Here is a 25,769-nt window from a genome sequence, read left to right as displayed (position 1 = left end):
TATTTATTCTCAAGTTTGCTTTTATTGAGAGAAAAGGGATAAAAACCTAATTTATAAGCCCCACCTAAAGCCTCTTCCCCAGTGTTGGCTCTGCCTCAGCCTCCCTCCCTCCCCACAAACATTACCTGCCTTTCCCCCAGAGGGCTCCTCCTGTCTTCCTCGTTTTTAGGGTGGAGGCTAATAAGCTCCCCAACCCTGGTAAGTCAGTATTAATTAACCTGCAGATCCCTGCAGGCTTCCAACACCTGCTAACAGAGAATGCAGCCAGGCTCTCATGGTGGTTTTTTGTTTTTTTCTTTTTTTCTTGCACACAGCAAGCTTTAGCACCTGGAATAAGGGAAGGTTATAAGCTCTCACTTTGCCTGGGTGGCTTATAGTGAGGTAAAAAAAAAGGCAGAGGGGGGAATAATATTGTGTAGGGTCTATTTTCTTCCCTTTTTTCTCTCCTCTTCTTTTTTTTTTTTTTTTTGTTTTGTTTTGTTTTGTTTTGTTTGTTTTTTTGTTTTTTCCTTTTAATTTAGACCAGCAACCTCTTTTGCATGGGAGGGGCATCTGCAAGGAAGCAGCTCTGCTGCATGCCATTACCACCTTTCTGAGGCTGGGGGAGGCACTTTGAGCTGAGTTCTGCCTCTCTGCTAATGGGCACCCTCTCTGCTGGCTGGTGGCTGCCATCTGTGGCAAACGTTGCAGAGCATGTAGTCAATCACTGCGGGATGCAGTTATGTGGTGCAACAGCTCTCTAGGGACTGATTTAGGGCCACTACAGTAAGGCCAGTTGGAGCTAATTGGATTTTTCTCTCCCCCCCAGCCTGGGTCTCCAGATGTGACAGGGCAGCATAGCTTTATTAACCTAACTGTGATCATCCATGCTCCTTGTTACAGAGAAAGAGATTTCTTTTTTTTTTTTTTTTTTTGCCTTGGTGTTGAATCACAGCATAGTGGGGGTTGTTTCCTGCCAGCTCCTGAACAAGAGCCAAGTGGCATTCCTTGCCTGCTGGAATTTTACAGCATGCACTGAGCAGGGGTGCCACCCTGCTGAATGCTGGAAATTTTTATTTCAGTGAGCACTTCTTGTTATCTCCACCAATACATGAGTAATTTTTCAGTGGACTAGGAAAACCAGGAAAAAAATAGTCCCTGGCAACATTCTTCCATGACCCCATTCAGGTGGCTAAAGCTTTTACAAATGTCCCCTCACAGCTAAGAGGACAGACACACTGGCAAATAGCCTGTGTGCAGAAGAATGGAGATGGTGTTTTGCTGGGTCACTTCTGCAAGGGTGTGCAGGCCTCTGCCAGAGAACTGCCACCACCCAGCTCTTGCCTGCCCAGGCTCCATCTTGGTGCCAGCTTTGGTGCTCTCTGGGTCCTCCCCACAGCCACATCACCATTCCAACTGGATGGAAACACAGAGCTATATCCTGTTAGTGTTTTGCCCCAAGACCAGCTGGGCTGTAAGGGAGGAGAAGTGAGCCCACCTGTTTGGGAAGATGTTTGATCACTGTAGAGCAGCAGCCCTGTCCATCTGCCAGCACCACTCACCAGCCACGTGTTCTTATCACAGTGCCTTTCTGGAAGAGGTGAGAAACAAAGGCCCAAGGAGAGCTTATGACTGCTGGAAGTCATAATGTAACAAACCCAGGTTTTCTGACAAGTTTTGCTTGTGACTGTTGTACCAAACTATCAAAAAAATTACTTGTGTGCTATATTTGTTTGGATAATCCTGTGCTTTAGATAATGGAAGCTTGGTCCCTTATGCACTGTGACCCACTTCTAGGGCAAAGGAATGTGTTTCAGAAAACAGAAATAATGGTCTGCTATGGCTGCTGATCCTTTACATTCTGCACTTGTTCCCTGAGGATCTCCACAAGAATAAGAGCTCCATTTTTATCTGTCTTACAGATCTTTAAGGGAGGCTGAAGGTTTCCTAGTACTGTGTACAATGCAATACAACTCCAAAGCCAGAGTGGAGAACATCCTTCAGATCAGCATGGTAAATCTGCATTTTTCACAGTCCAGGCAAGGGTAGTGGTGGCTCCTTCCAATACAAGTAGCTCCAACAGGATCCTTAAAAGAATGTTTAAAAGGACACTCCATTCACCTTCAGTCATGGCAGAGACTTTAGGAAATGTGGCTTTGGAGCAAGAAAGACCACATGCAATTCCATCTGCATAAATGTCAGAGGCTTCACTCTCCTGGAGATCCTGGATATACCTGCTCATGTCTGGTCACTCCTTTCTCCTCACTTCACACTTAACCTCTCTCCTTTTTTTTTTTTTTATTTTTACCCCATCTGCCAGCAACAGGGCAAAAATTCTTTTGTATGGAGAGCAGCTGCTGCTTCCCTACCACCAATCCATCACCTACAGTGATGGATCTTTTCCATCCTAAATGATTCCATGATATTAACAGCTCTTCTTTCACTAGCAACAGAAGGCTAGTACTGGAATAGTGGCTCTCCCCACAAACTTCCTACCTGCCCTCCCAGACAGTTTCCCTGTGAAGCATCATCCCTAGCATCCTGCATTTGGCTTGCCTAAAGGCTGCTCCTCTTTAACTGGAAGACAGGCTTCTGGCATTCCTGGGCAGTGAATTACAGTCATGTTGGCAGCTGCCCTCTGCCCCTGTCTATTGCAATACCTCAAGATGATGCCAGCAGGCCCTGGGCTGCATTAGGAGGAGGGTCACCAGCAGGTCGAGGGAGGTGATTATTCCCATTCAGTTCAGCACTGGTAGACAGACACGTGAGAGGTTCTGGGTCCAGTTCTCAGCTCCCCAGTACAACACAGACAGGAACTTGCTGCAGCAAGTCAGTGAAGGGCCATGAAGATGATGAAAGATGTTGAGAGAGCTGGGATTGTTCAGCCTGGAAAAGAGAAGGCTCAGGGGGATCTGACCCTTGTGTATGAATACTCAGTGGGGGGACTACAGAACATGAAGTCAGACTCTAAGTGGTGTCCAGTTAAAGGACAAGAGGAATTGGCAGAAATGGAAATACAAGAAATACAATATCAACATTAACTGCCCCCTACCTCTCCTCCACTTCTCTACTAAAAGGGTGAGCACCCGGACAGGCTGTGGAGTCTCCATCCTTGGAAACGGTCAAAATCTGACTGTACCCACTCCTATGCAACCTGCACTAGCTGACTCTGCTCTGACCAGGTGTCAGACTAGACAATTCTCTGAGGCACCTTCCTCCCAGCCTTAACAGTTCTGTGATCCTATTTGCTGATTCCCATGTCTTGCAGTCAATCCCACTATCCTTATCCTTAACCATCTTGATGAAGTGTTGTTTGGCATTCCTGGGTGAAGAAGCAAATTAGCTCTTCTGCAGCGGATACTCAGAGACACCTGACCAGCTGTCAAATGCACAGCTGATATGGGGAGTACGTGAGAAAAAAGGTCTTTCCACAAAAGGCATTAACTCCAGACAAGGGGATTCATCCCATCTAACTCTGGGCATTTGCAGTGTCACCATTTATGTCTGAGTAGTGTATCTAGACTCCCTTTGGAGTCAACACAGAGAAATAGGAATTTCTAGAGTGACTCATGTGACCTATTTCACATGAGATGAATCATAGCCAAGAGCTGCCCCTCTTTCTTTGCTGACTACTATGAGTACAGTGAGGAGTGAAGAGGTCAAGTTTGGACTTCTATACTGTAGGTATCTTACAACATTTAGAATGATTCCCACCTCTGATACTTGTGCAGAAGTCTGTTATTGCCTACAGTAAATTTTTACACACCATAAAATGCAGTCAAATTTGATGAATATCTCTTTGCCTACAAAGAGGACTAAACAAACAGACAACTGATAAGGACAGGCAAACCCCAAAGTACTGCAGATTAAAAGTTCATGCAAGTGATCTAGGGGATGGAATCCTATAGTTTTATTCCAAGACTGAGTATTTTAGGGGTACAGGTCAACGGCACTTTGAGTAATGGGACTTCAACTAGTACATTGGACCAAAGTCAAGGGCCCTAAACCCAACCCTACAAATTCCTTGTGTAGCTGGGCTCCTTAGAGTCCAGGGCAGTCTAGAGAGCTGTTTACTTGATCAGTCTTGCTGTTGTTTCTGGGATGGACAGAAGAAGGCTGTGAACAAGATGGCTTGATAATGTCTTAGATAATTCTTTGCAATTTTTGCAGATTTCTTTGCATACATCCATCAGTAGGATCTTCCAGGGCAGATCTTCACCTCATCACCCTGTTGATTGAACTTTCTTAGTCATAAACTATCCTTGGCCTGCAATGACAAGCAGCAAGGAGGTAATGTGTGTCCCTGGCAGTGACAGGCCCTAGGCTGGGTCAAGGCTTGAAAGGCACGGCAAGAACACACAACCTGTCTTGTTTTTTCTTTTGAAATATGATGAGGCAACACAGCATAAAACTGTTTTCCCTTTTTGCACTGTCTGGCACACATCTGGACAGCATCTAGACAGAAGACTGATCAGACTTGGCAGAGGTGGTTTGGCTGTGCAGCATGATGCCCCCATGCACTATAGGAAGCCAGACTATATTGACATGATGTGGTGGTGCTAAGGGTGCTGGGGTGCAGCGTGGTCCTGGGTGCCTCAGACAGCCAGTCTAGGGGCTTGACCCTAATGCTGCACCAAGGGCTCTGGGAAAAGGCAGTATAGCTCCAGATTTCATCAGGCAAGAGATCTTTGGGCAAGATGCTTAGCCCCAGGATTTTTCAAGGGAAGCCACAACTTCTAGATATCTGCATCATTTTGGAATGTAAACATTGCAGAAAAATAAACTGCCAAGAAAAATAACATGTGTGAATGAAAATAGCTAATCTCAAATTAGGTACTTCAAATCCCAAAATAAATTCCTGGTATAAAAGAACTTGTGACCTCAGATTTCTCAGAACTTTGATAAAGACAATAATATGTTTTTGATTTTTTTTTTCTGAAGTGCTTAGAGATGTCAGACAACTACATAAGATTTAAGTGTTATTAAGTGTAGATATTAGCTGCTGTCCTGTAAAATGCAGTATGCAAACATGCTGGAAACTGCTGTAGGATGCAGGGAAAAGGTTGATCTTTAAATATAATTTTACACCTTGACAATGTAAAATTTCATAATCAAAAAGTCATAAAATGTTTCTGTCTTATGTTATTTTGGTGGTGAGAGGAAAGTGACTAACTGTAACAAAATGCTTGAAATACCTGGTACTAAGGTTAGTGGCCCTTATTTAAAACTCATTAACTTCCCTCATTTTGTACTGCCTTTTCAATAGTATGAAAATACTTTTTTTTTCTTCCAGCTGAGCCCAGTGAACAGCAAGACAGGACCTTTTTTTCTCTGCTGCACAGGTGTCCATCTCGGCGGAGACGCATGATCTTCTTGCAGTGCTGTGATTCCATGTAGGTCAAGAACAGTCCAGCTCCAGAGGTTTTTACCCTCAGTCTTGTCAAAATTCATGTGCAAGAGAAAACTATTTTGGTGAACTTACATTCATCCTCAGTGAGCTGACCTTCAGATCCCAACATCAGTGTACAGACAGCTTTTGTTTCCTGGAGGAAATCAAGGACTGGATCAGGCAGGGTTTGAGTACATCTGGCAGTGTTCTGGGGAACTCTGCAAAACCTCTTGCCAAGTACTTAGGATCTGATCTGGGGGAACGCCCTTCTTCAGAAGTGCACATTTGCATGCCACCCTACCACCTTCAGTACTTGAGCTGTCTCCTGCAGTGGGACTTCCTCCTGTGGTGTATGCCTTCATCTCATAATTTCTCTTATGTATTTACACCTAGTTCAAGTAACAGCTCCAGGATGGGCTTATGAGAGGAGGGAACAACAATGATCAAAGCAGCAGAAAAAGTTTTCAGAGTGCTGTTGGGAAACTGTATGCTGTTTTTCTTTTCTTTGTATAAATTTCCCTGCTTTTTCTATTTCTTGGCTAATTGAGCCAAATCACCTATTCACCACAGCCTAACAACATCCTTGTTTCTGATGATGACTGTGTATAGTAAAAACAGCAGTCTTTAATGGGAGAAGTTGGTCATCAGAGCTTCCAGGCAGTTTCAGAAGAGCTACCCTAATTAACAGCAGTTAAATATCTGTCCCCCTGATTTCACTTTGCTACTTAAATGGGTAAATAGTTTCCAAAGCATGCACGACTGCATTGAAAATCTTAAAAACTGGCATTGCATGAAAAAGCATTGCCTGGCTACAAGGGATTCATCACACCAGCCTGAGATGTCTCCAGCACAGGCTTCAGCCTCCAAACAAGCCATGACTGCTAAGACTCCATTCCTCTGTATCACTTCAATCTTTGTTTCATGATGAGAGGAACCTGAAGGTTCACCATGGAGGTGCTCACTTCTTCAAATGGACACGTGAAGCCCAAGTGTTTTATCTGTAAATAACAGCTCTCTGTAGACCTTCTATATTCAGTGTTTCTGTTATGACCAGAAGACTCCTAAAATGTTCACATTTCAAAAGTTATTAGATTGATTAGGAGTTCTTTACTAAGAGTTACACTAAGGAACTTTACCAAACTGCTGTGTTACAGCAGCCCTGATATTTGGCTTACTTAAAACCAGATCACAGAGGGCAAATGTATCATACAGAAGAGCCCCCTGATAAATTAGCAAGAACTAGAAATAGACAGAAAATGCCTCTGAAAGCCAAACTGTAGCTAAAATACTTTGCCTTCTATCAAAACCCAGCAATGCCCCATAACATCCAACATTTTACTGTATTTTGATGACAACATTTTGTTTAAGAAACAACACCTGGAGGATTATCTTGTGTCAATCAGCAGCCCTCTCCATTTCAGCCATTGAGTATGACCAGTGGGTGTCTTTTTTTTCCAAATTATACCCTCTAAGGTGATATCAGCCTAGAGGCTTTGTCCCTTCCCTTGGACCTTTCTTTGGTATTTCTATTGACCTGTCAGCAGCAGCCTCATGAAATCTTGGCTTTGTTGTTGGAGGTAACTTGGGAAGTTGCCAATGCCATTTCACCATTTCACTTGTGCCACTTTGCTGTCATGGCCTTCTTGGTGATGTCACTGCCAGGCATCAGAACTGATTCACTCTTTCTGGGGAATGTTATTTTTCAGATGATATAGGCTTAGCCTGGAAAATCCTTGTTCTGGCAATACCAATTGCCCATGGAGAGGTGTGAAGCCAGGTACAGGGCACCAGGGAAGGGAGCAGAGGAAACATTTTAAGTTAGTTTCACTGACAAAGCCAGGGTTTCCTGAAATTATGGCCTCTGTGGACCTCATGCTGTATAAAATGAAAGGGAAACTTAAATCAACTAAACCTGCGTATTAATTGTGGAAATTCTTACGTGGTTCTAAATTTCCTTTAACAGCTCTGGGGTTTTAATTTTTCATTTGAAAGGATAGTTAATTCTCACCTAAGCTTTTTTCCCCCATTTCTTTTGCATTTTCGTGCTAATTCACTCTCCATTTTAAAGTTACTTTCCAAACACAACTCTACTAATTGTAAAATATAACACAAAATGAAAATCCCTTCAACATTCAAACAAAAGTGACTTGGAAACTGAAGAAGAAAGCTTTCAAAGGGCAGACTTCAGTAGCTTTAATGTTTGTTTAAAATACATGCTCTATACTTTAATTTCAACTTCTATAATTTACCTCACTAAGTCACAATTCTCAAAGGTGTATGAATTCACAGGGAGCTTGCAGAAGGCACGAACTTCAACATGGGGATACATTTTCAGAATTAAAGACAGCTGTACGCAGACCAGGGGCACTGCAGGAATTTATGCTGTCACAGACTTCTTGCAGAAGCCCACTGTTTGTGGAAGTGCATTAGCTTCATTCTGGGGACACAAAGACTTCTGTACCAGCTCAGGCCATGTTGAAGGTTGGTTATTACCAGATATGTAAACTTTTTTGGATCAGTTTGCTCTGCATCAGATGCAGACACATAACATCATCTTTCCACTCAGTTAGCCCAAGTATAGAGAAGTATTTCTGTGCTAGCTTTATGCCTTTTTTATCAAGTTTAAGCTGACTTCAGTATCTTCTCTGTTAGATGTTCTGTGACAAAATGACTCCCTCAGAATTTTTTGAACACATTTGAATTGACAGAATAAGTTCATAAACGTTCAGTGATTTGTATCACGTCGTCATGGCATTTCTGACTCATTATATGGCACATCAAGACTATGTTCAGGGTGATGCCAAAACGAGGCCTAAGTTCTTGAAATGTGATCCCCACTGATCTGCTCACGAGCCTGGCAGGCTTGCAGACTCAACTTGAACTCTGTTTATATAAGCTGAAGGGCTCTGAAAGAACACGATTACCTCCACAATCACTGCCTTTCTCCTTTCACCACACTGTGGACACAACAGAGCTGGATAAAAAACAAAAGAAAAATCTGAAAACAGGTGTTATTTCCAATAATTATCTGTTTGATGGCACGGCTCTTGTAAGGATGATGTAGTGACAGGAGCCAAAGAGCAGGAGGAAAAGCATAGGATACATGCCCATGTGCTTTGTGGGGAAGGCCTGGGAGATCCTTGCACAAGCACTGCCTGTAAATGCCTGCATAGCCACAGCCACCATCATGTTGGCAAAGCATCTTTTCTTATTCCAGGGCGCAAATGTGGCATAAGCAGGTTGTCTCTCTCCTGAAGACAGATCCCAGAAACTCTGGATGAGCATCCCCAGGTGCCCTTTTGTGAGATAAAGTGCATCGAGACAAATGTGAGGAGAGACAATATTCTCTGAGGAGTTCTGACTCAGATGTGTAGGAAAAGAATTTGCTCACAGCCACTACAGATATGGCTCAGGGCCTGTATAAGAGGTGAAATAAGTGTCACACTTGGGTCATGGGAAGATAGCTACAAGCCAGCTTAGCTACAAGCAGAGATAGCCTGTGACAGCCAGTCACACTCAGTAATTTCGTGCTTTGTGTGACAGATAGCAGACCCAGAAACAGCGAGCTTGTTAAAACCCTCGAGCATGGGCAGTGTACAAAAATATACATGGGATCTTCTCAATTAGCCCAAGCATGCAACAGTAGTTTTTTTATGGCAGGTTTTTGCATTGTTGCCTGGTTTCAGTCTAGCTGCAGGACTGATAACTGTCTGATATGAAGTATAAGATTCTGGACTGTACTGTGAGTTCAGTCTGGGTAGATCAGTTAGGGATGTGGAGTCTGTGAAAGACTGTGGCAACATGAAATCACCCTTTCTTCTGTGCAGAAGCAGTCTCCTCACAGAGGCTATGGCTCCATGGATGCAAATCCTGTGTGGGCATGTTCAGAGTCAGATTCAAAATGCCCCAGCTAGGTGATGCAAATTTCTGAATTTCACTCTGCTGGTTTAAATTTGTTAACAGATGTCTCTGGAAGTATGTTGTCCTGGTAAACTTCATACCATTTCAGCCATCAGCTTCTCATGTCCTATGACTCTAGATGGACCAGGTACCATCTTTCTTCATCACAGCCAGCATAAACAAATGACATAAAAATTGTATTATGTTATTTTCATAAGAAAATTTTCATATGTTCATTTGTCATCTGGATTAAGTTAGAACGGCTGGGTACTCCAGTACTGCACAAGTGTGATATTAATTATTATAGAACTAAGGTTAACTTCCCCTTAGGCTGTACTGCAGTGCCATTTGAGGTAACTCTTCCCAAAATTACTTTCAGGACATGGTTTCGTGGTACCTAGATCTCTGTGCAACAACTTGAGAAATTCCCACTCTCACATAACTGCCCACCACTCATTTAAAGCAGGGTGTTAATGGGAGGTAAAGCCGAACTTGCAAAAAAATAAAGATGGTCTATTCTTTTTTGCTAAGATCAGCCTAGCTACCAAACCACAATACAGGGAAGCCATACCAGCACAGCTGAAAAAACAGCACAGATGTGGAGCCTGGCAGGAGATGGAGAAAGGTGGGCACCTCAAAATTGCTGACAGTGCTGACTGTACTGTGCCTTCCCGCATGGTACCGAGCAGCTGTGGAGAGGGCTCTGACTCACTTTGCCACTCTTCCTGCACTAGTGGGACTGCTATATTTAGACAACCCCTGTGTTTCAGGATCCTTTCAATCCAGTCCCCAAAATGCTAACAGATGAAGCCAGCCAGAGTGTGGGCAGTGATGGCCTCAAAGAGTACAGCTGGTAGAAAGCTGCTCCTTTTTGGCCCTTATGTCACCTACATCATCATCTACATGTGCGACCCCAAGCTTGGGTCCAGCTACGTTCCTGAGCCTTGGCTGCGTGCTGGAATGAGGGAAACCCATCAGTGTGGGAGGCAGTGCAGTATCCTGAGGAGCAGGAAGCAGCAGGAAGTCACCAGCAGCAGCGTGTGTGCAACTGGGCAAGCAGAGCTGCAGGAACATGTCCAGCCCATATGACATTATTAAGATGCAGCATGGGAAAACCTGGGTGCGCCAGCAGTGATCACATAGAGCAGCTCTCACATGGAGGTGAGAGATAGGGGTGGTGGAAACAGCAGAGGAGGAGAGGAGCCTAAGCTGCAGGGAGGCTGATTGTGTGGCATCCTTTTGTAACTGATCTACTCCCAGTATGTGTTGTAATAAATAGCATGAGGAGAACTGTCTCCAGCCTCCTTCTGCTCCATTTGCAGCAGGAACGCTGGACTATGCAAAGCCTCACTCAGCCCCACTCACTAGCCTGTCCTCTGTTACTTATCACCCTAGCTTGAGCCTCCCTCAGGGATTTTTTCAGCCAAGGAGAGAACCATTTCCCCAGAGTATGACGGGGCACATGTCTAACACTTCACACTATAAAGGAGGTCAAAATCACTCCCATTTTCCACACAGAGAACGGGAGTGGAAGCAGGAAATGAGATGCCCCAAGGCTGTGGGATGAATCAGGAGTAGAACAAAATGAAAATTCAGAACTTCCTGTCTCTTTACTCATCTCTTTGAATACTGTTGATGATTAAGCTCATAAAAAGTTAATGCAGTTGATGACCTCTGCATCTCTGGTCAGTGATTAGGGCCCTGGCATATTAAAAGTGGAAAATTATAGAACAAAGACAATTTCAAAGAACTTAAAAAAATAGAAGGCAAGGAATTTCTTTTGTGGCTACAATATAAATGTTGGGTTCCCATCATTCCCACAGTGTCTCTTCCAGTAAGGAAGGAAGTTTCTGTAGTTTTACTCCTATGGGTCCACTGAGAGTTGAAATTGGCTTAAACCACAGCCACAACCAAGAGGCAATGCTATGGTTACACTTCCTGCCCTCCACTTAGTTTCTGACCCCTCTGTTTCCCTTTTGTTAACCCAACAGCTCAAGGAGAACACGTGATGAACCAACCCAGGGAACTGATCAATAGTAACATTAGAAGTTATTTTCCTTTTGTGGGCTAGCTTGCTATGAGTCCTGGCTCACTACACAGCTGTAGGAATGCTCATACCCACACAAGAGATGAGGTGCCATTCAATAGGAAAAAAATGCCCAGAGAAAGGGAGGCTCAGCACCCCTCTTTCAGGGATGCTGAAACTGCTGGGGGAGCTACAACTTCTGTGTTCCCTTCACTGCTATGAGCAGTTTGAGCAGGAATGGGTGCAACTGAGTCTGAGGATGATGGAAAGAATCACATAGGCCACAGCCTTCTCCTGCTTTGTTCCCCAATGGATGGAGTGGAGTCAGATATTTTTATGCTTCTACTGAAGTTTGTCATTAGAAACACTGTGTGTGCTCTGTGGGGTGACAATCCACAGGGGTGAAAATGCCTTTCCTTGCATTTAGTCTTCATTATGATTTTTGATGGCTGTCTCACTCCGTCTCACTTCAGGATTGCTGGTTTCACTATGAGGAAGAGTTAAAACAGACTGCTCATCTTTCCAGTAATTTTAGGTTTGGTCTTTCAACCTTTGGACTTTCAAACTGGGTAAGAACACTGAGGTGGTGAAGAGCATGACGAACATGTGAACTGAGTGGTTTTGGCCACAGCTGAAGAGGCTTCTTCCTCAAAAAAGCAAGCCTTTCATCCCTCCACTTGAGTAGGAAGGAAAAGGAAGGTGAGGCGTCGTGGTGCTTTGCTCTGGGAGCTAGCAGGAAACTCTCTTGTGGCATTTATTGCTTTATGAAAACTATTTTTTCCCTAAAGTTAGTGGATGCCTTACTTTTCAAGAATTCACAGTCTTGTTGCTAGCACTTTAGCAGTCTTTAGTATAATACTAAAACACACCAAAGAACTGATCTCACTGTAATAAAAAATAAACTTAAAGCGGAGAGGGGCCACTGTGGTGGAGCCACATCAGAGGTGTGGTGAAATGATGTGTGTTGGTGAAAATATGAATGGTGAAAATGTGTATACAGGCTCAGATCCTCATCTCTAAAATCCTGGGCTGTACTTTTCAGAGGCACAAGGAAGTTGTTTCATCCTGGGCTTGGAAAATTCACAGTTCAGAGTTTGGGCTTGAAAATCTTTCAGCACTCAGAAATATATAGTAACAGTTTCTGAGGTAGTATTAACATTACAGAAGGGGATTCTGGAGTTATAATAGACATATGCCACAGGAATGTCATATTCATACTCAACAACAGTGAAGAAAGGAAGGATTAGGAGAGGATTACAAATGAGGACATCACTATGATGCTGCATGGGGAACCCAGCATGAACATTAGATGGAAAGCAGAAATGGTTCAATGAAGGGTAAATATGGAAAGAGTTCCATTCACGGTATCACTAAAAAGACCAAAACTTGCTAACTGGCAAAAATCAAGGGGAAAACACACCAGAAGTCTAAAAAATGAGCATAATGAAGGAAATGAATAGAAAACGATTGGTGTCTCTTCCAAAACAAGAACCATCAGGATTTTCTTTGTTCAGTCTAGCAAAAAGTGGTCTCCACACAACATGCTAGCTCAGCTTTGGAACTCCCTGCCAGAGGACACTGTAAGAGCCACAGGCATGTATGAATCCACAAAGAATATCGCCAATCTAATGGAAGGAAAACATAATCAAAAAATATGAAATGCAGTGACACCAAATGCTGCTAAAGAACTCCCTGAGCTGTTGAGAGTAGGTAAGATAAGCCAGGGAAGTATTACTGGATGGTTAAAGTATCCCATTGATCTTCTCTCAGCGTTTACTGCTGGCTGCATCTGGAGATGGATGCTGGGACAGATGGGCAATGGATCTAACCTACCAAGGCTTCCCTTACACATAAAAAGGCTGAGTTAAATAAGCCATGTAATGCAAACCAGGCCAATGATAATAAATCTTTTTGGAAATCCACTTTTCAAAACCTACTGCACCTCTAGACTTGACCTTATTCCTGTACATGCACTTAGGCAGACACAGCATCGAATCCATTTGAAATTATTTGCCTTTTCCCAACTATAGGTTCCTGTACAGAGAACAAAGTTTCCTGGTCTAGGCTGGAGTTTCCTTTCTTTGTATCTACAGTTAAAGTGAAAATGAAGTATGCCATTAAACTGTTATGGTAATTTATCCTTACACTTTCTGCTCAACAGGTTTGCTTTGTTTCAAAAGTATGTTTCTGTGATACTTATAGCTATGTATATGTAATTTTGTGGTTAAATTAGAAGAGAGAGGAAAACCCTGGTTCCCACAGGAAACATAACTTGACCTCTTGCAAGCAGGTAACATTTTTGCCATATCAGTGTGATAAAGAACTTCAATGAGAAACAAATCCTGCCAAGGTTTACACCTGTGTGCAACTGCCTGATGTGTCTTGCTCAAGTGAGGTTAATGAGATTTTTCCGCGATTCAAATTCTGCTAGAGGATTATTCTGGGCGGGAAGGGGGCCTGAGACAGCTCTGTCAGTAAACGATGTGTTAAAATAGGAGGGATGGGTCTGGTTCTCTGGGCCAGGATTTGGGTCTCTTTCTGAAGAAATCTCTTCATGAGACACAAATGTTTTTCCTGTGGGCCTGGGGTCTCGGGGCAGGGGGGAACTGTGACATTTTCCTGGTCGTCTCACCGGGGATGGGAAGAGAAAATAACCCCACCGCATGGTGAATACCAGCCGTGACAGACCCACAGTGACCGCGCTGCCCCGCAGAGGCGCGCCGGGGGCTGCGGGCCCGTCCTTGCCCTGGGCGCGGGCAGCGGCAGCGTGGGCTGGTCACGGCAGCCGGCGGTGGGGCAGCGGCAGCGTGGGCTGGTCACGGCAGCGTGGGCTGGTCACGGCAGCCGGCGGTGGGGCAGCGGCAGCGTGGGCTGGTCACGGCAGCCGGCGGTGGCGCGGCCGCCTGACCCTGGCACGGACACGCGTGGGGCTCCCGCCGGCAGGGCCCAGCGCCGGGGGCGGCGGGGAAGGGCCGCCCTGGGCCGCCCCCGCCCCGCGGGGCTATTGTTGGGCGGCGGGGCGGGCAGGCTGCGCAGCCGGTTCTCTCCCCGCCCGCGCTCGCTGGCCCCCTCCCTCTCTCTTTCTCTCTCCCCGCGAGTTTACCCAGCAGTGCTCTGGTGCGGGCGCGTTTCCGCCGGTTTTTCCTGTTGGAGAAGGGAAGGGGGAGCTGTTCTCTCTCTCTCTCTCTCCGCTCGCAGTATATTTTTTCTCCTCCTCCTTCTCCTCCTCCTCCTCCTCCCCGGCTATCTTTGTCTGGCTCGCAGCACCCCGCTCCAGCCCCGCGCCCCTGCCCCGCCGCCGCCGGGACGCGCAGCCCCTGCCCGCCGGTGCCCGGCGCCGTTTGATGCGAGGGCAGCGCCGCGGGAAGGGCTCGGAGGCGGCGGGGGCTCCGCCGCGGCGCTGGGCGTGAGCCGCCCCTCCATGCGAGAGCGGGGCCGCGGCTGCCACTGCCGGCTCCCGGCGTGAGCGCCGCCGGCCGGGCCGAGCCGTGCCGTGCCATGCCCGGGTGCGGAGCGCATCGTGAGGCTGCCAGAGGCTGCCGGCACCGGCGCCGCTCCTGCCGCCGCCGCGGCGACATGGTGTGAGCCCGCTGCCGCCGGGGACGCGCGGGCAGCCACCGACTCACCCGCTCACCCACCGACCGGCCGGCCGGGATCCTCGGGGGGATCCAGCCCCGCACTGCAGCGCGGGGAGACGGACGGACGGACAGACAAACCGCAGCACCCCTTCTCCTTCTTCCTTCCCTTCCTTCACCTCCCTTTCTCTCCTCCTCTTCCCACCATCCATCTATCTATCCATCATCCCCCCCGCCAACCCCTCCCAATGCTGAAGAGTTTCAACCCGGCGGGGCTGGAGTGAAGAAGGGAAGGGCGGAAGGGAGGAGAAGAGCGGAGCTCCGCGCAATTCACAGCTGCTCCAGGGAGGGGGGAGCGGCCTCGCTATTATTTAACAGAGAAGAAAAAAAATATTTAAAGGAAAAAAAAAAGAAGAGACGGGAAAATGGCGAACGATTCTCCTGCAAAAAGTCTGGTGGATATCGACCTTTCCTCCCTGCGGGTGAGTGCCGGTGCCGGGGGCCGGGGCGGGGGCCCCCCGGGGCCGGCGCGCCCCTTGCCGGGGCTGCGGGGCCGGTGGGGTGGGAGCGGCCGGGCCCGGGCCCGGTGCCGGGGCGCGGGGGGCCGCGGCCGCATGGGGGGAGCCCTCCCGCGGGGGCGGGCGGGGGGACCGCGGCCCTGGGCTGCTTTTCCTTTGTTTGCATGTATTGGCATGTGCGTGGAAAAACAGGGCGCAACAGCTGCACGCCGCCAGCAGCCGGGTTCGCTGGCTGGGCTCTGCCAGCGGCCATCGCCTGAACAAAAATGTAACCCCGCTTCTCTTCTCCCCTTTCCTCCCCCGCCCCTTCTGCCCCTTCCTCCCCCTAGGACCCCGCTGGGATTTTTGAACTGGTGGAAGTGGTTGGCAATGGCACGTACGGGCAAGTCTACAAGGTTTGTGTCAGAATTTCTTCTCCTTTTATTGTTGCCGATTTCCCAGAGGGTATCCGGTGCCTGCGCCGGGTTGAGCCCACGGCTGAAGGCGAGCCACCCGCACTGGCCACCGGACCAGTGAGGGGTGGTAGAAGTGTTGCCCTTGTCATTGTTGCTGGCCTTGTCAAGTTTGTCAGCCCCTTGGCTTCTGCTTTTTCGGATGGGTACAAATTACTTTCCTAAGTACCCATCCTGTAATGATGAAATACGCCTTTATTGTCCTTATTCCTTCTGTACTCCTTCCAGAGAAATGGCCAAACCAAGTGGACGCTGTCAGAGTCTGGCTCGGTTATACAAACACGTCCACAGGCTTACTCAGCTTTGCTGCTGGAAATCCTTATGGAAGTTGCTGCTGCTGCAGTGACTTTAGACAAAGACATTGGCCTTAATTAAAATTGTCACCCGGTTTCCTTGTGAGTGTTGAAGCTGTGGAGTTGGAGGCGAGTGCATCTGATGGGCTGTGCAGAGATGAGGGGTGCAGAGTGACAATAATAAGTGACCAAAGCAGAGAAACTTATTTTGTGGAAATCAGAATTCCCAGAATAACCTGTTTGACAAGTGTATGACTTTAAAAAATAGAAATCAGAGAGTGCTCATGTGGGTGTGAAACTAGCCTACTTTTCCTTTTTTTCTTTTTTTTACCCTTTTGTGTGCAGTCAGTGTAACAAACAAATCTTGAGCTTGCATGACTTTGCAGTGAGGGCTGGCTACCAGGATGACTAATTATTTGCACAGACAATACTTGGCTAAAGATTGAAGGCTCTAGCCTTAAACTATAGAAATGCAAGATGCATTTGGAGAGAGAAGGAGAGAGGTGAAGATGCTTAGCTGCTTGTTTGGGTTTTTGGTTGCTTTTTTGTTGTTTTGTTTTTCTTTTTGCTTATAAACAAGGGAGTGTAATTGGTCTGAGTTTCCCTGATGGCAAGATACTGCTGCTTGCAGCTCCAGTAACTAAATAAAGCGCTTTGCTGCCTCTTCTGCAAATGAAACACATGTCAGTTTTGAGGGCGTGAACCTCAGCCTTCCTGATGGAGAATTAGTCTGCCTGTATTCGTTGCTTTTTAAGACTTGAGCTGGAATAGCCAGGCTGCTGCTGTTGGTATAAAGCCGGAAAAAAGAATGTGGCTCAAAGGGCCACAGGAGAGGGGGAAGATGAGTAAAAAGCTGCACTTGGACACAACCTCAACTATTTAATTTTTTTCTGCCATTTCAAAGGACACAATTTTTTTCTGTAATCATTTGTTCCCAGAGCTTGCATCATCTGAACCCTTATTAAAAAAAAATTAATAGGGTGTGAATGTGGGACTTGAAACTCTCCTGTTAATTATTGCAATTTAGTGCATTGTTTCTCAGTGTACTTGTTAATGCTTTTGAGTTAATGAGCAAAGTTCTCCTTAGTTTAACAGTCTTGACAACAGAAATGTTAAATATCGTTTTCTTTAAATAAGATAGAGCTTTCCCAGAATAGTTAGAAATGAAATATAAATGCATGGGCACATGTTTTTATTGTCTTAGAAGAGTTGAACGAACACCTGATGTCTAAGGGCATTGGTGTCACTGTGATAGCAGTGGGGAGCACTGGGGAGCAACAGGCAGCCTCTTTTCTTACTATTGAGCCTGCTAGACAGTAATGAATTGACAGGTGTTTAGGTTTGGGTTGGCACTGCTTCTTCCTAGGCATTTGCCCACATTTGTGTACATACACTGATAATGTGGACACCTAACAGGGCTGTATATAAACAAATAATACCAAAATAAAAAACTTCCTTGGTGCGATAAACATCTTTCTTTTTAAACTAATGAAGTTATGTTAAAAAAAAAAAAAGCTGTTGTTGCAAAAGTTGTTGCGAAAAACCCCCAACTTTTCTTGGCCACTTTTTTTGCTCCAGTGACACCCAAAGATGAGACTGTATGTGTATGTTTTGAGGGCTTTCATAGGAACTGCATAACCGAGGGAAAAACGTGTTTACGCCGTGTTTGCTCGTTGCCTTCCGCTTTCCTTCTACCCAGCAACCACTTCTTGAAATCCCTCTTCCTGGATGGTTTTATTTCCCTTGTAAGCGGTCTGTCATCCCGAGGGGCTGGGGGTGGCGTGCCGCTTGCTTTTGAGGAGCCGCCGAGCTGCGAGATGCAGTTTGATGCACTTCCACATTCGTGTACAGGCATCAGCGATGATGTCACCCGGGAGCGGGATTGGCTGGCTACCTGCCACTGCGGGGAGGACACGGAGGGAGCCGAGAGGCCATGACGTTATCTCTTTGTCTAGCTCATACACCCGCCGATGATGCCGAAGGTCGTTTGCCCGGCTGGGCAGTCAGCTCTCCAGCAGCGCTGCGAAGGGGACGGCGCCAACCTGTTGAAAAGCAGAAAATAGCCCTGTTTTTCCTCCTCTTTGCCTTAGCTGAGCTAGCTGGAAATAGCTCATCTATCGGGCTGGAGATATTTCTGTAGTTAGTTCTACCTTAGCTATTTATTTAGCTCCATGTAGGTGTGTAGATGTTTATACATGTATGAAATGTGAGGGCAGCCCTTGGATGTTTGGCACCTAAATGCAGTGGAGTTACTCCCGCATTTTATGCATTGAATGGGTTGGCTTAGTGTTACTGTGGGCCTAGGACCTCAGTGGTGAGGTGATAAAAATACTAAGTTTTATGTTGCTGTGCTTGAATTGGGGTAATGGCTTTGAACTGAGAGTTGGTTTAGATTAGGTATGGGGAATAAATCCTTTACTGTGAGGGTAGTGAGGCACAGGAACAAGTTGCCCAGAGAACTTGTGGATGCCCCATCCCTGCAAGCATTCAAGGCTGGGTTGGATGGGGCTTTGTGCAGCCTGGTCTAGTGGAAGGTGTTTCTGCCTATGACAAAGGGGTTGGAGCTAGATCATCTTTGAGATCACTCCCAACCCAAACAGTTCTGTGATTCTGAAATCTATAGAGGTTTTATTATTTTAATCTTCATAACCTTGCTTACACCTCTCCCGTGTGAAGAAGCCTTGTGTGTCAAGAGCAGCTTGTTATGCAGTGGTGAATTAATGGGAGGCAAAAAAACCCCCAAAACCTGAGGTTCTCCAGCCCTGGGTATGTAAAAGAAAGGAAGGGATGTTTGGGGAAGCATTTGGCCAGCACAGGGGAAGGGGCAGTGGGCCTTGACTCATTCGTCCTGGAGCCAAGCGGAGCTCTACTGCTGCTCAGAAACCCTGGGGAATGAGAGTTATTTTGCCTTTGGTAGTTGGTTCGAAACCCAACAACGATGGCGTGGAAGTTGCACCACTTGGGTTAGAGAGAAAGCAAAGGGTTAAACGCTGCCCAGCGCGGCCGGCAGCGTTCCCTCCGAGCCGAGGCGGGAAGGACCGGCCGCAGAACCCCCCTGGCTCGCTCTTTCTCACACTTTTAAGGAGTCCCAGGCCGGTGCTGGAGTTGGGAGGGGGAGATTTCCCTTGGGTAGGTCGGTATCAGCTGGCGGCAGCCGAGCGGCGTGTGCGGGCCGGCCCGGGCCGCGCCTGTGCCCGCGGCGGGCGGGGAGCCCCGGGCCGCCCTCTCGCTGCCCGCGCCGCTGGGCCCGCGGCGGGCAGGGCGGAGGCGCTGGGCTCGGCACGGCCCGGCCCGGCCCGGCTCGTGGGGGTTCGGCCCGGCCGGGGCTCGCCGTGCTGCCGCTGGCGTGTGGTGCCGCTGGGATGGCGCACGGGTGTGCTGCCCTCTCCTTCCCTCTTGAGTCAGCCCGGTCCCGCTGCCGTGTAACTGGGACTCGCAGCCAGCTCACCGAGGGATCGGCTGCCTTAAGGGCTTTTTTTGATCTTTTGCACGTAGTGGGAGAAGCATTTTTAGCATTGCTGCGGTTAGATTTTAGTTTTTCACATCCAGCAGTAAGCTTAATATGAAGTTTGGCTTGCACTAAATGAGAACGCTCCTGAAATTTGTCTCAAGATAAGGTCTGAACTGGGTGTTTGCTTCCATTCTGGTTTTTGGTATTTTGCGTTTTTAATGCAAAAGTTACCTGTGACCTAAAGGCAATAGGTTAATACTTTTGAAATTTTAAAATTTCTACCATCTGATAATTCGTAGAGGCATAAAACATTGTAATTTTGCTATTGATACTGAACTGTGTTAACTTGCTTAGTCACTTTCTCTTTTGTTGTCTATGTGTCTGTTTTTAAAGACATCTGACACTTTAACCATTGAGAGTGTGCTGTTACATCTCACAGACATCGTAATTCTCTTGTGGCAGCAATGACTTGGGTGGAAGGATGTATTTGTGGGAGTTCTGAGGCATAGCAGGAGTGCACCAGAAAGATGAGAATTAGGGGATGATACTCCTAATTGCCCTCAAGGCAGGCTGGAGTGACTTTTTCCAAGAGTCTTGTAATAGTTAATTCATAGTGAAGGCTTCTTTTGTTGATCTATGTTGCAGCCTTCCAAAACTGCATGTAAATGATGTGTATTGTCTAACTGCTGGCTCGTAAAAGGAAGTGATGTAAGATGTGATCGTTTAAATGCTGATTTGAAAGTAAATTACAACTTTGCTAAATGTTTTCCCACGCTAAGGATACCCTATTTTTGTCTTAATGGACTTTCTGTCTTACAAGGTGACTGTGTTGGGGGCTTAGGAAGATAGGACAGCTCTTGGTATTCTCTAGAAACTCAGTTAAGGGTGTTTTTTCTGCTCTCTCCCCTTTATTTCTCTCACTGCTAAAGGGACGTCATTGTGGATTCAAATGATTTTGTTAAACATGAATACAATTCCAGTCTTATCACTATAAAGACAAACTGTACTGGGGATCAGTGAGGTCACTGGCTTTCAGGAACTGGTCCAGACCAGCTCTCTTAAGTATGAATTGCACTTCTTCCCTTACTCCTCTGATTTTTTGTGGATTGTGTTGCAAAGTGAGACCTTGCTGTTTTAGAAATGGTGAAGGACCAGGCAGCAGCTGGAATGTTGGCATTTTTTTGGATCCTTCAGCTAGATGTTTACTCTCCTGTCCTCCCCTAAACTGGCTGAACTTTTGACCAGTTCTCCATCACCCAAATCCTTCTTAATTAAATACACAAAAGCTAGGCAGGTGGCCAGTAGGGATTACTGATATTTATTTTTATTAAAAAAAAAAAAAAAGAAAAAGAGAAAAGAAAGCAATGTGCCAGTTGTGGGTAACCACATGTCCCTCTTGTTCTTCCTCCCCCAGTCCCATCTGTCTGTTTGCAAAATGTGGGGGTTTTGCAAACTCCTAGGGCAGGGACTCCTTACTCTTCTAATTAGAAGAGGACTCAGCGGTCTGGGACTTGGGTGTGTGCAGGGCTTCGAGGTGATGGATGTAACAAGATCCAGCCCAGAGTTTTGTGCTGACTCCTAGAAATTTTTTTCAGCTTTCTACTGGAAGATATTTCGACTGGTGTGGATAAAATTTCAGTTGAAATCATCTGGTACTCTCTCCTTGCTTTTTGCATGTGTGGGCTCTCTCCTCCTTGGCAATGGTGGGAGTTGTGTGGCTTGTATGGGTGGATGGTTTTCCCTATCAAGGTCTCTTCTTCTTGCACCAGGCATGAGGAAGGTGAGCTTTATCCGTATGGCCTGGGGCAGGGGCTTTTAGTCATTTTGGGATAGTGAAGAAAGGAGGAATGTACAGCTTCCATTCCTTACTTAATTTTTATTCTCTCCTAGCAGTGTCATGTAGTTTGCTGACATGTTGTTGTCAACTTCCAAGCACCAGAGCCTTGGCTTGATAGTGTGCAGAAATCCTTCTTTTGGTCTCTGTGATGATGGCAGGTCTGCACCTCCCACCCAAGGGAATGATGTAGAGGAGCATCCCCAAAGGCAATGCAGCATTATAAGAGGTGCTCACCCTTTGCATTTCCTTGCCTTCAGCATATACATTTTTTAGTATAAATTTTTTGGACGAGAATGCTAGCTGACTTTTCTCATGTGGTTTAGCATGTGTTGGTATATACACATTATGTTCTAGTCATCTTTTCAAGTGGTACTTGCATTTGCAAGAGCGATTTTAGCCCGGTACGTTGTATGCCTACCCTCCTCTGTGGAGGAAACTGGTATTTTTGTTTTTTCCATTTTACATTTCTGACTGTACACTCTGGCTCCACCAGGCTTTGGATGACATTGATATTTAAGCTCAATAGCATTGACTTGCACAATGTGAGCTTGACTGTAGTCAAAGTTACAGTCAGATCCTTATCTGCATCGTTATTTTAGGTCTCAGCCCACAGAAAGTTGTGGAAAGAATTCAGCTTGCTTGAACGAGAGGTGGATTTGGGAGGGGATCTCATAGCTTTGCACAAGAGTTCTCTTATCAAATACTTTATGTTTGTAACATTGTGGGTCCCTTATTATTTCTCTGGTTTGCACAGGCTCAAGAAAAGATACTGTTGGCTCTAAAATCAGACACCTATGGGAAGGAGGAGGAAAAAGCCCGCAATTGTGTATACCTCTTGGGAACCTTGAGGCAGCTTTGATTGTAGAGGGCTAGGGGATTTTGACATTGCATCTCAATATTATTTCTAAAGTGTGTTTTCTGCTTTGGATGTGTTGTGAAACACTTTCACAGAGGCACAAAAAATATGACACTAGTTACAAGCTGTGGAGTATTACTGAATAGCCAATATGCTGCTGTGAAACCCATGATACCTCCACCTAAGCCTCATTCTTGGTCCCTTGTCATATCTGAGCAAGGCTTGATGTATCTCCTCCAAGGTGGCCATGGGGCCCTGTAGTCCTAACTCATGTGGTACCTATTTCAGTGTTAGAAAAAGGACAGGGCAGCTTTTTGAAAGAGGAGCAAATACTGACCAGAGACTTGATAGTATTGCTGGCAAAGCACTGCCCTGCTCTCCCAGGCTTTGCTGTCCTGCAGCAGAGTGAAATCTGCTGTTTTGAGTGTAATTAATAATTACAATTTGACCTCAGCGGTGTTGGTTTTAATTTGCTGCTGATTGAAAAATCTGTGAAAAGCACCACTAAAGAAGGATGAAATCAAAGAGACTGGGGAGTGGAGATGCTTACCCTTTCAGAGAATTTGCACTTTTGAGGCACATAAAGATCAGATAGAGGTATGGAAGGAGTAGGCTTCTCTCCACTTTACTTTGAAATCGGTGCAGCTAAGTCCTTCTCTAATGTCCTGTGCAGCTCAGCTGGGCATAAAGGTTGTTAACAATTTTCCAAAGGTTCTTCTGCTTGATCAAATGGCATCCTGCTTGATCTTGCATCATAGTTGCAAGTGAAAGGTGAAATCTATGGGAAGATTTGGAGTTAGGAAGAGATAGTAGGACAATTCAGAGAGAAGCAGTCTACTGAAGGTGAATTTACAGAGGAAGTCAGAAGATGAAGGAGAATGTGGCTTAAATGCAGAGAATGAATTAGACGACTATTTGTAGTTGTGGGCAAGAAAAAGTAGGGTGGAGTCAGGAAAGTGCTTAATATAAGAAAAAGTAAGGGACACTTTAGTTGTTAGTAGAAACATATTAGCACATATAATTTATATTAAAATACATATATTATGAAAGAGATTAGCTTTTAGCCGTGGCATCTGGCTAGTCAGCCAGGCTTTGGGCTTATGCAATGGATGTTCATTGGGAATGTTCATTGACACTGGTTTTTGTGCTGATTTCAGCATGGCCCAGGCTGAGCAGACCTCCTTTAGCCCACCTAGCTGTGTTGTGACCATGTGCCAGAATAAGGGATGTCTTTTGGGGGAGATTGTTTCACACTCCTGGCAGAATGCTTCTTTCTCACTGGAGCCGCACCTCCCCGGGTTGCTCTGGCACTGTGGCTGTCATTATCACTGTACAAATAGGACACTGCAAGTGCCAACAGGTCTTGATTGGCCTGTCTAGCAATAAAACAGCTAACGTGGTAAAACTCCAAACATGGATGCAGTTATACTGGTATTGTAAGGCTTATCTAGTAATGTCTCTGTCACCTCCCTTTGGAGCTGTCCCGTGGCGCATTGATAACAGCTGCACTCCGTGCAGGGATTGCAGTGACTCATGGCTTTGTACCTGTGGCTGAAGGAGCCACATGAACTTAGCCACTCTCTTCTTGGAGCAAGGTAGTGCTACCCCCGAAGAAGGTCTGCTGTGGGCTGCGGTCAGGATGTGGCTGCTGGGGCTGTTGGTGGTGTGCCACGGGTATTTGTCTGCTTCCTCCCCTGCCCCTCTGTGCCTTGAGCGCCCCAGTAGCTCCATGGCTCTGGGGCTGCTGGTCAGGTCCACTTGCTTAGTGCTTTTCTCACCACCCTGGTTGAGAAGGTCCTAAAAGATCCCTCTGGGCACCATAGGTTTGCAGCTTTGGAGGTGTGGTGCTGCTCCACTCTGTACCTGGCTTTCCTTCTAGTGTCACTCTGCACATGGAAGTGCAGGTCCACACATCATCTGTGGCATCCCTCTGCTTCTTCTTTGACTACTTACTCTGTGATGTCTTATCCCCCAAAATGGCTTTTCCTTTTGTTTGTCTATACATGGAGTTCTCCTTACTTCACTGGGTATTTTAGGGCTCTGAAAGTTGTGCTGGTTTTATGTGTGATTATTTGGGTTACCATCTTCTGATGTTGTACCAGTCCATGGTATGGACTTGTTGGCTGTAGTTCCTGCACTTGGAAACTTCACCAGAGGACAGAGGTGAAATGGGAAAGTGTTACTTAGACAGGTAAAAGAATGGCAGCAGCTCAAAAGAATCAGTTGAATTAAATCTGTTTTATTGACTCCCTGTGGACTACCAAGGCAATAGTTTATTCTTGCTGGTTTACCTCATAGCTGATGCACCTTGGAACTGGCACTGTTAAAAATTACTTGAAGTCTTAAAAATATGACAATTTCAGCTAAGCTCTGGCAGTTTCAAGAGCTTCTTCCCAGGATTGAGAGAGAGTAGCTGTAGGGAATGACAGTGGGCAAGAGTTCACGATTCTAATTTAAACTCTAAGCTCAAAACAAAATAAACCTGTCTCAAAACTTGCTCCCTAAACTTTGAGCTATCTAATGGTATTGGGTTGTTTTGTTTTCAAACACAAAAAAGCTTAAGGTCTATGGGTCTTAATGTGTTACCGTAAAATGTTCTATGCCCTGCTTGGGTTTATGTATCTTAGAGTCAGGGACCCCCAATATTGTTTTTGTTCATTATTTTTTTTAAATTTTGTGATTCCCAAAGAAAAATCAATAAAAAACTTAAAAGGAAATGCAGCTGTACCCATCTTACAAGGCTGTTTTCAAGAGGGAACACTTTTAACTGAGTTATAAACCCTTACAGGATAGAGGTGCAGAAGGAAAGCATGCTGGTGAACCCTTGCTATAATCCACTACCATGAGCTACTGCAATAATCAAAATAATTCTTGGGGGAACTGGTGCAGCAGAAATAATGGTGAGGTATTTGCTGACTGGAAGTCCTAATTAAGTTTGTTTTGTGCGTCCCAAAAAACTGATAGTGCTGTGTATCTCCAGTTATGTTACAGTGGCCTGAAAGCTGAAAAATGCATTTTTTAGTGAGAGCTGCATCATTACAGATGCTCAGTAATTTATAGTTTGTTTCTGTGGAGGGGGCCTGGATGCTACTTCTGAAGATGCTTAAGTAGGTGGGCTGCTTACTGTCCTTTTGCTGTCTGATCTGAGCTGTGTGCTCTTGGACTCAGTGGAGAGAAATAGAACACGGAGTGGCCTCTGGAGATAACTACCCTAGGATGAGATAAATTGCTCTTTACCTGAGTTTTTGTCTATTCGTTAAAATGGGAACTTTTGATGAGTGTCTCAGTTTTATGTTGTCTGAATATCTAAGATTGGACGGGTTGACCTCACTGTGTACCATGCATGCAGCAACTCTTGCAGTCCATGTTCTTTGTGGGGTATATAGTAAGAGTGAAGATGTCTTTGTAAGTGAATGTATGAAAGTGAGTGACATGTAAAACCCCACTTGCCCATCATGGAAGGGAAATGTTCTCAAAAAGCTCATTAGTGACC

The 25,769-nt window shown here is 45.9% G+C and overlaps 2 protein-coding genes across 2 annotated transcripts in view; one reads left to right on the top strand and one right to left on the bottom strand.

Annotated features, from left to right (window-relative positions):
• RFX8 (regulatory factor X8) overlaps positions 1–3,089 on the bottom strand; it is a 61,034-nt gene extending 57,945 nt beyond the window's left edge. Inside the window, exon 1 of the mRNA XM_077174659.1 lies at positions 3,032–3,089. Coding sequence (XP_077030774.1) covers positions 3,032–3,089 — 58 coding nt within the window. The remainder of the gene's footprint in view (positions 1–3,031) is intronic.
• An 11,354-nt stretch (positions 3,090–14,443) lies between these two features.
• Positions 14,444–25,769, top strand: part of MAP4K4 (mitogen-activated protein kinase kinase kinase kinase 4) — a 165,741-nt gene continuing 154,415 nt past the window's right edge. The window contains exons 1-2 of the mRNA XM_077173407.1: positions 14,444–15,351; positions 15,717–15,782. Of these exons, the coding sequence (XP_077029522.1) occupies positions 15,295–15,351; positions 15,717–15,782 (123 nt within the window). The 5' untranslated portion in view covers positions 14,444–15,294. The remainder of the gene's footprint in view (positions 15,352–15,716; positions 15,783–25,769) is intronic.

This window comes from Agelaius phoeniceus, chromosome 2 (assembly GCF_051311805.1).
Source record: "Agelaius phoeniceus isolate bAgePho1 chromosome 2, bAgePho1.hap1, whole genome shotgun sequence".
NCBI lineage: Eukaryota > Metazoa > Chordata > Aves > Passeriformes > Icteridae > Agelaius > Agelaius phoeniceus.
This window is presented reverse-complemented; position numbering and strand designations above follow the sequence as displayed.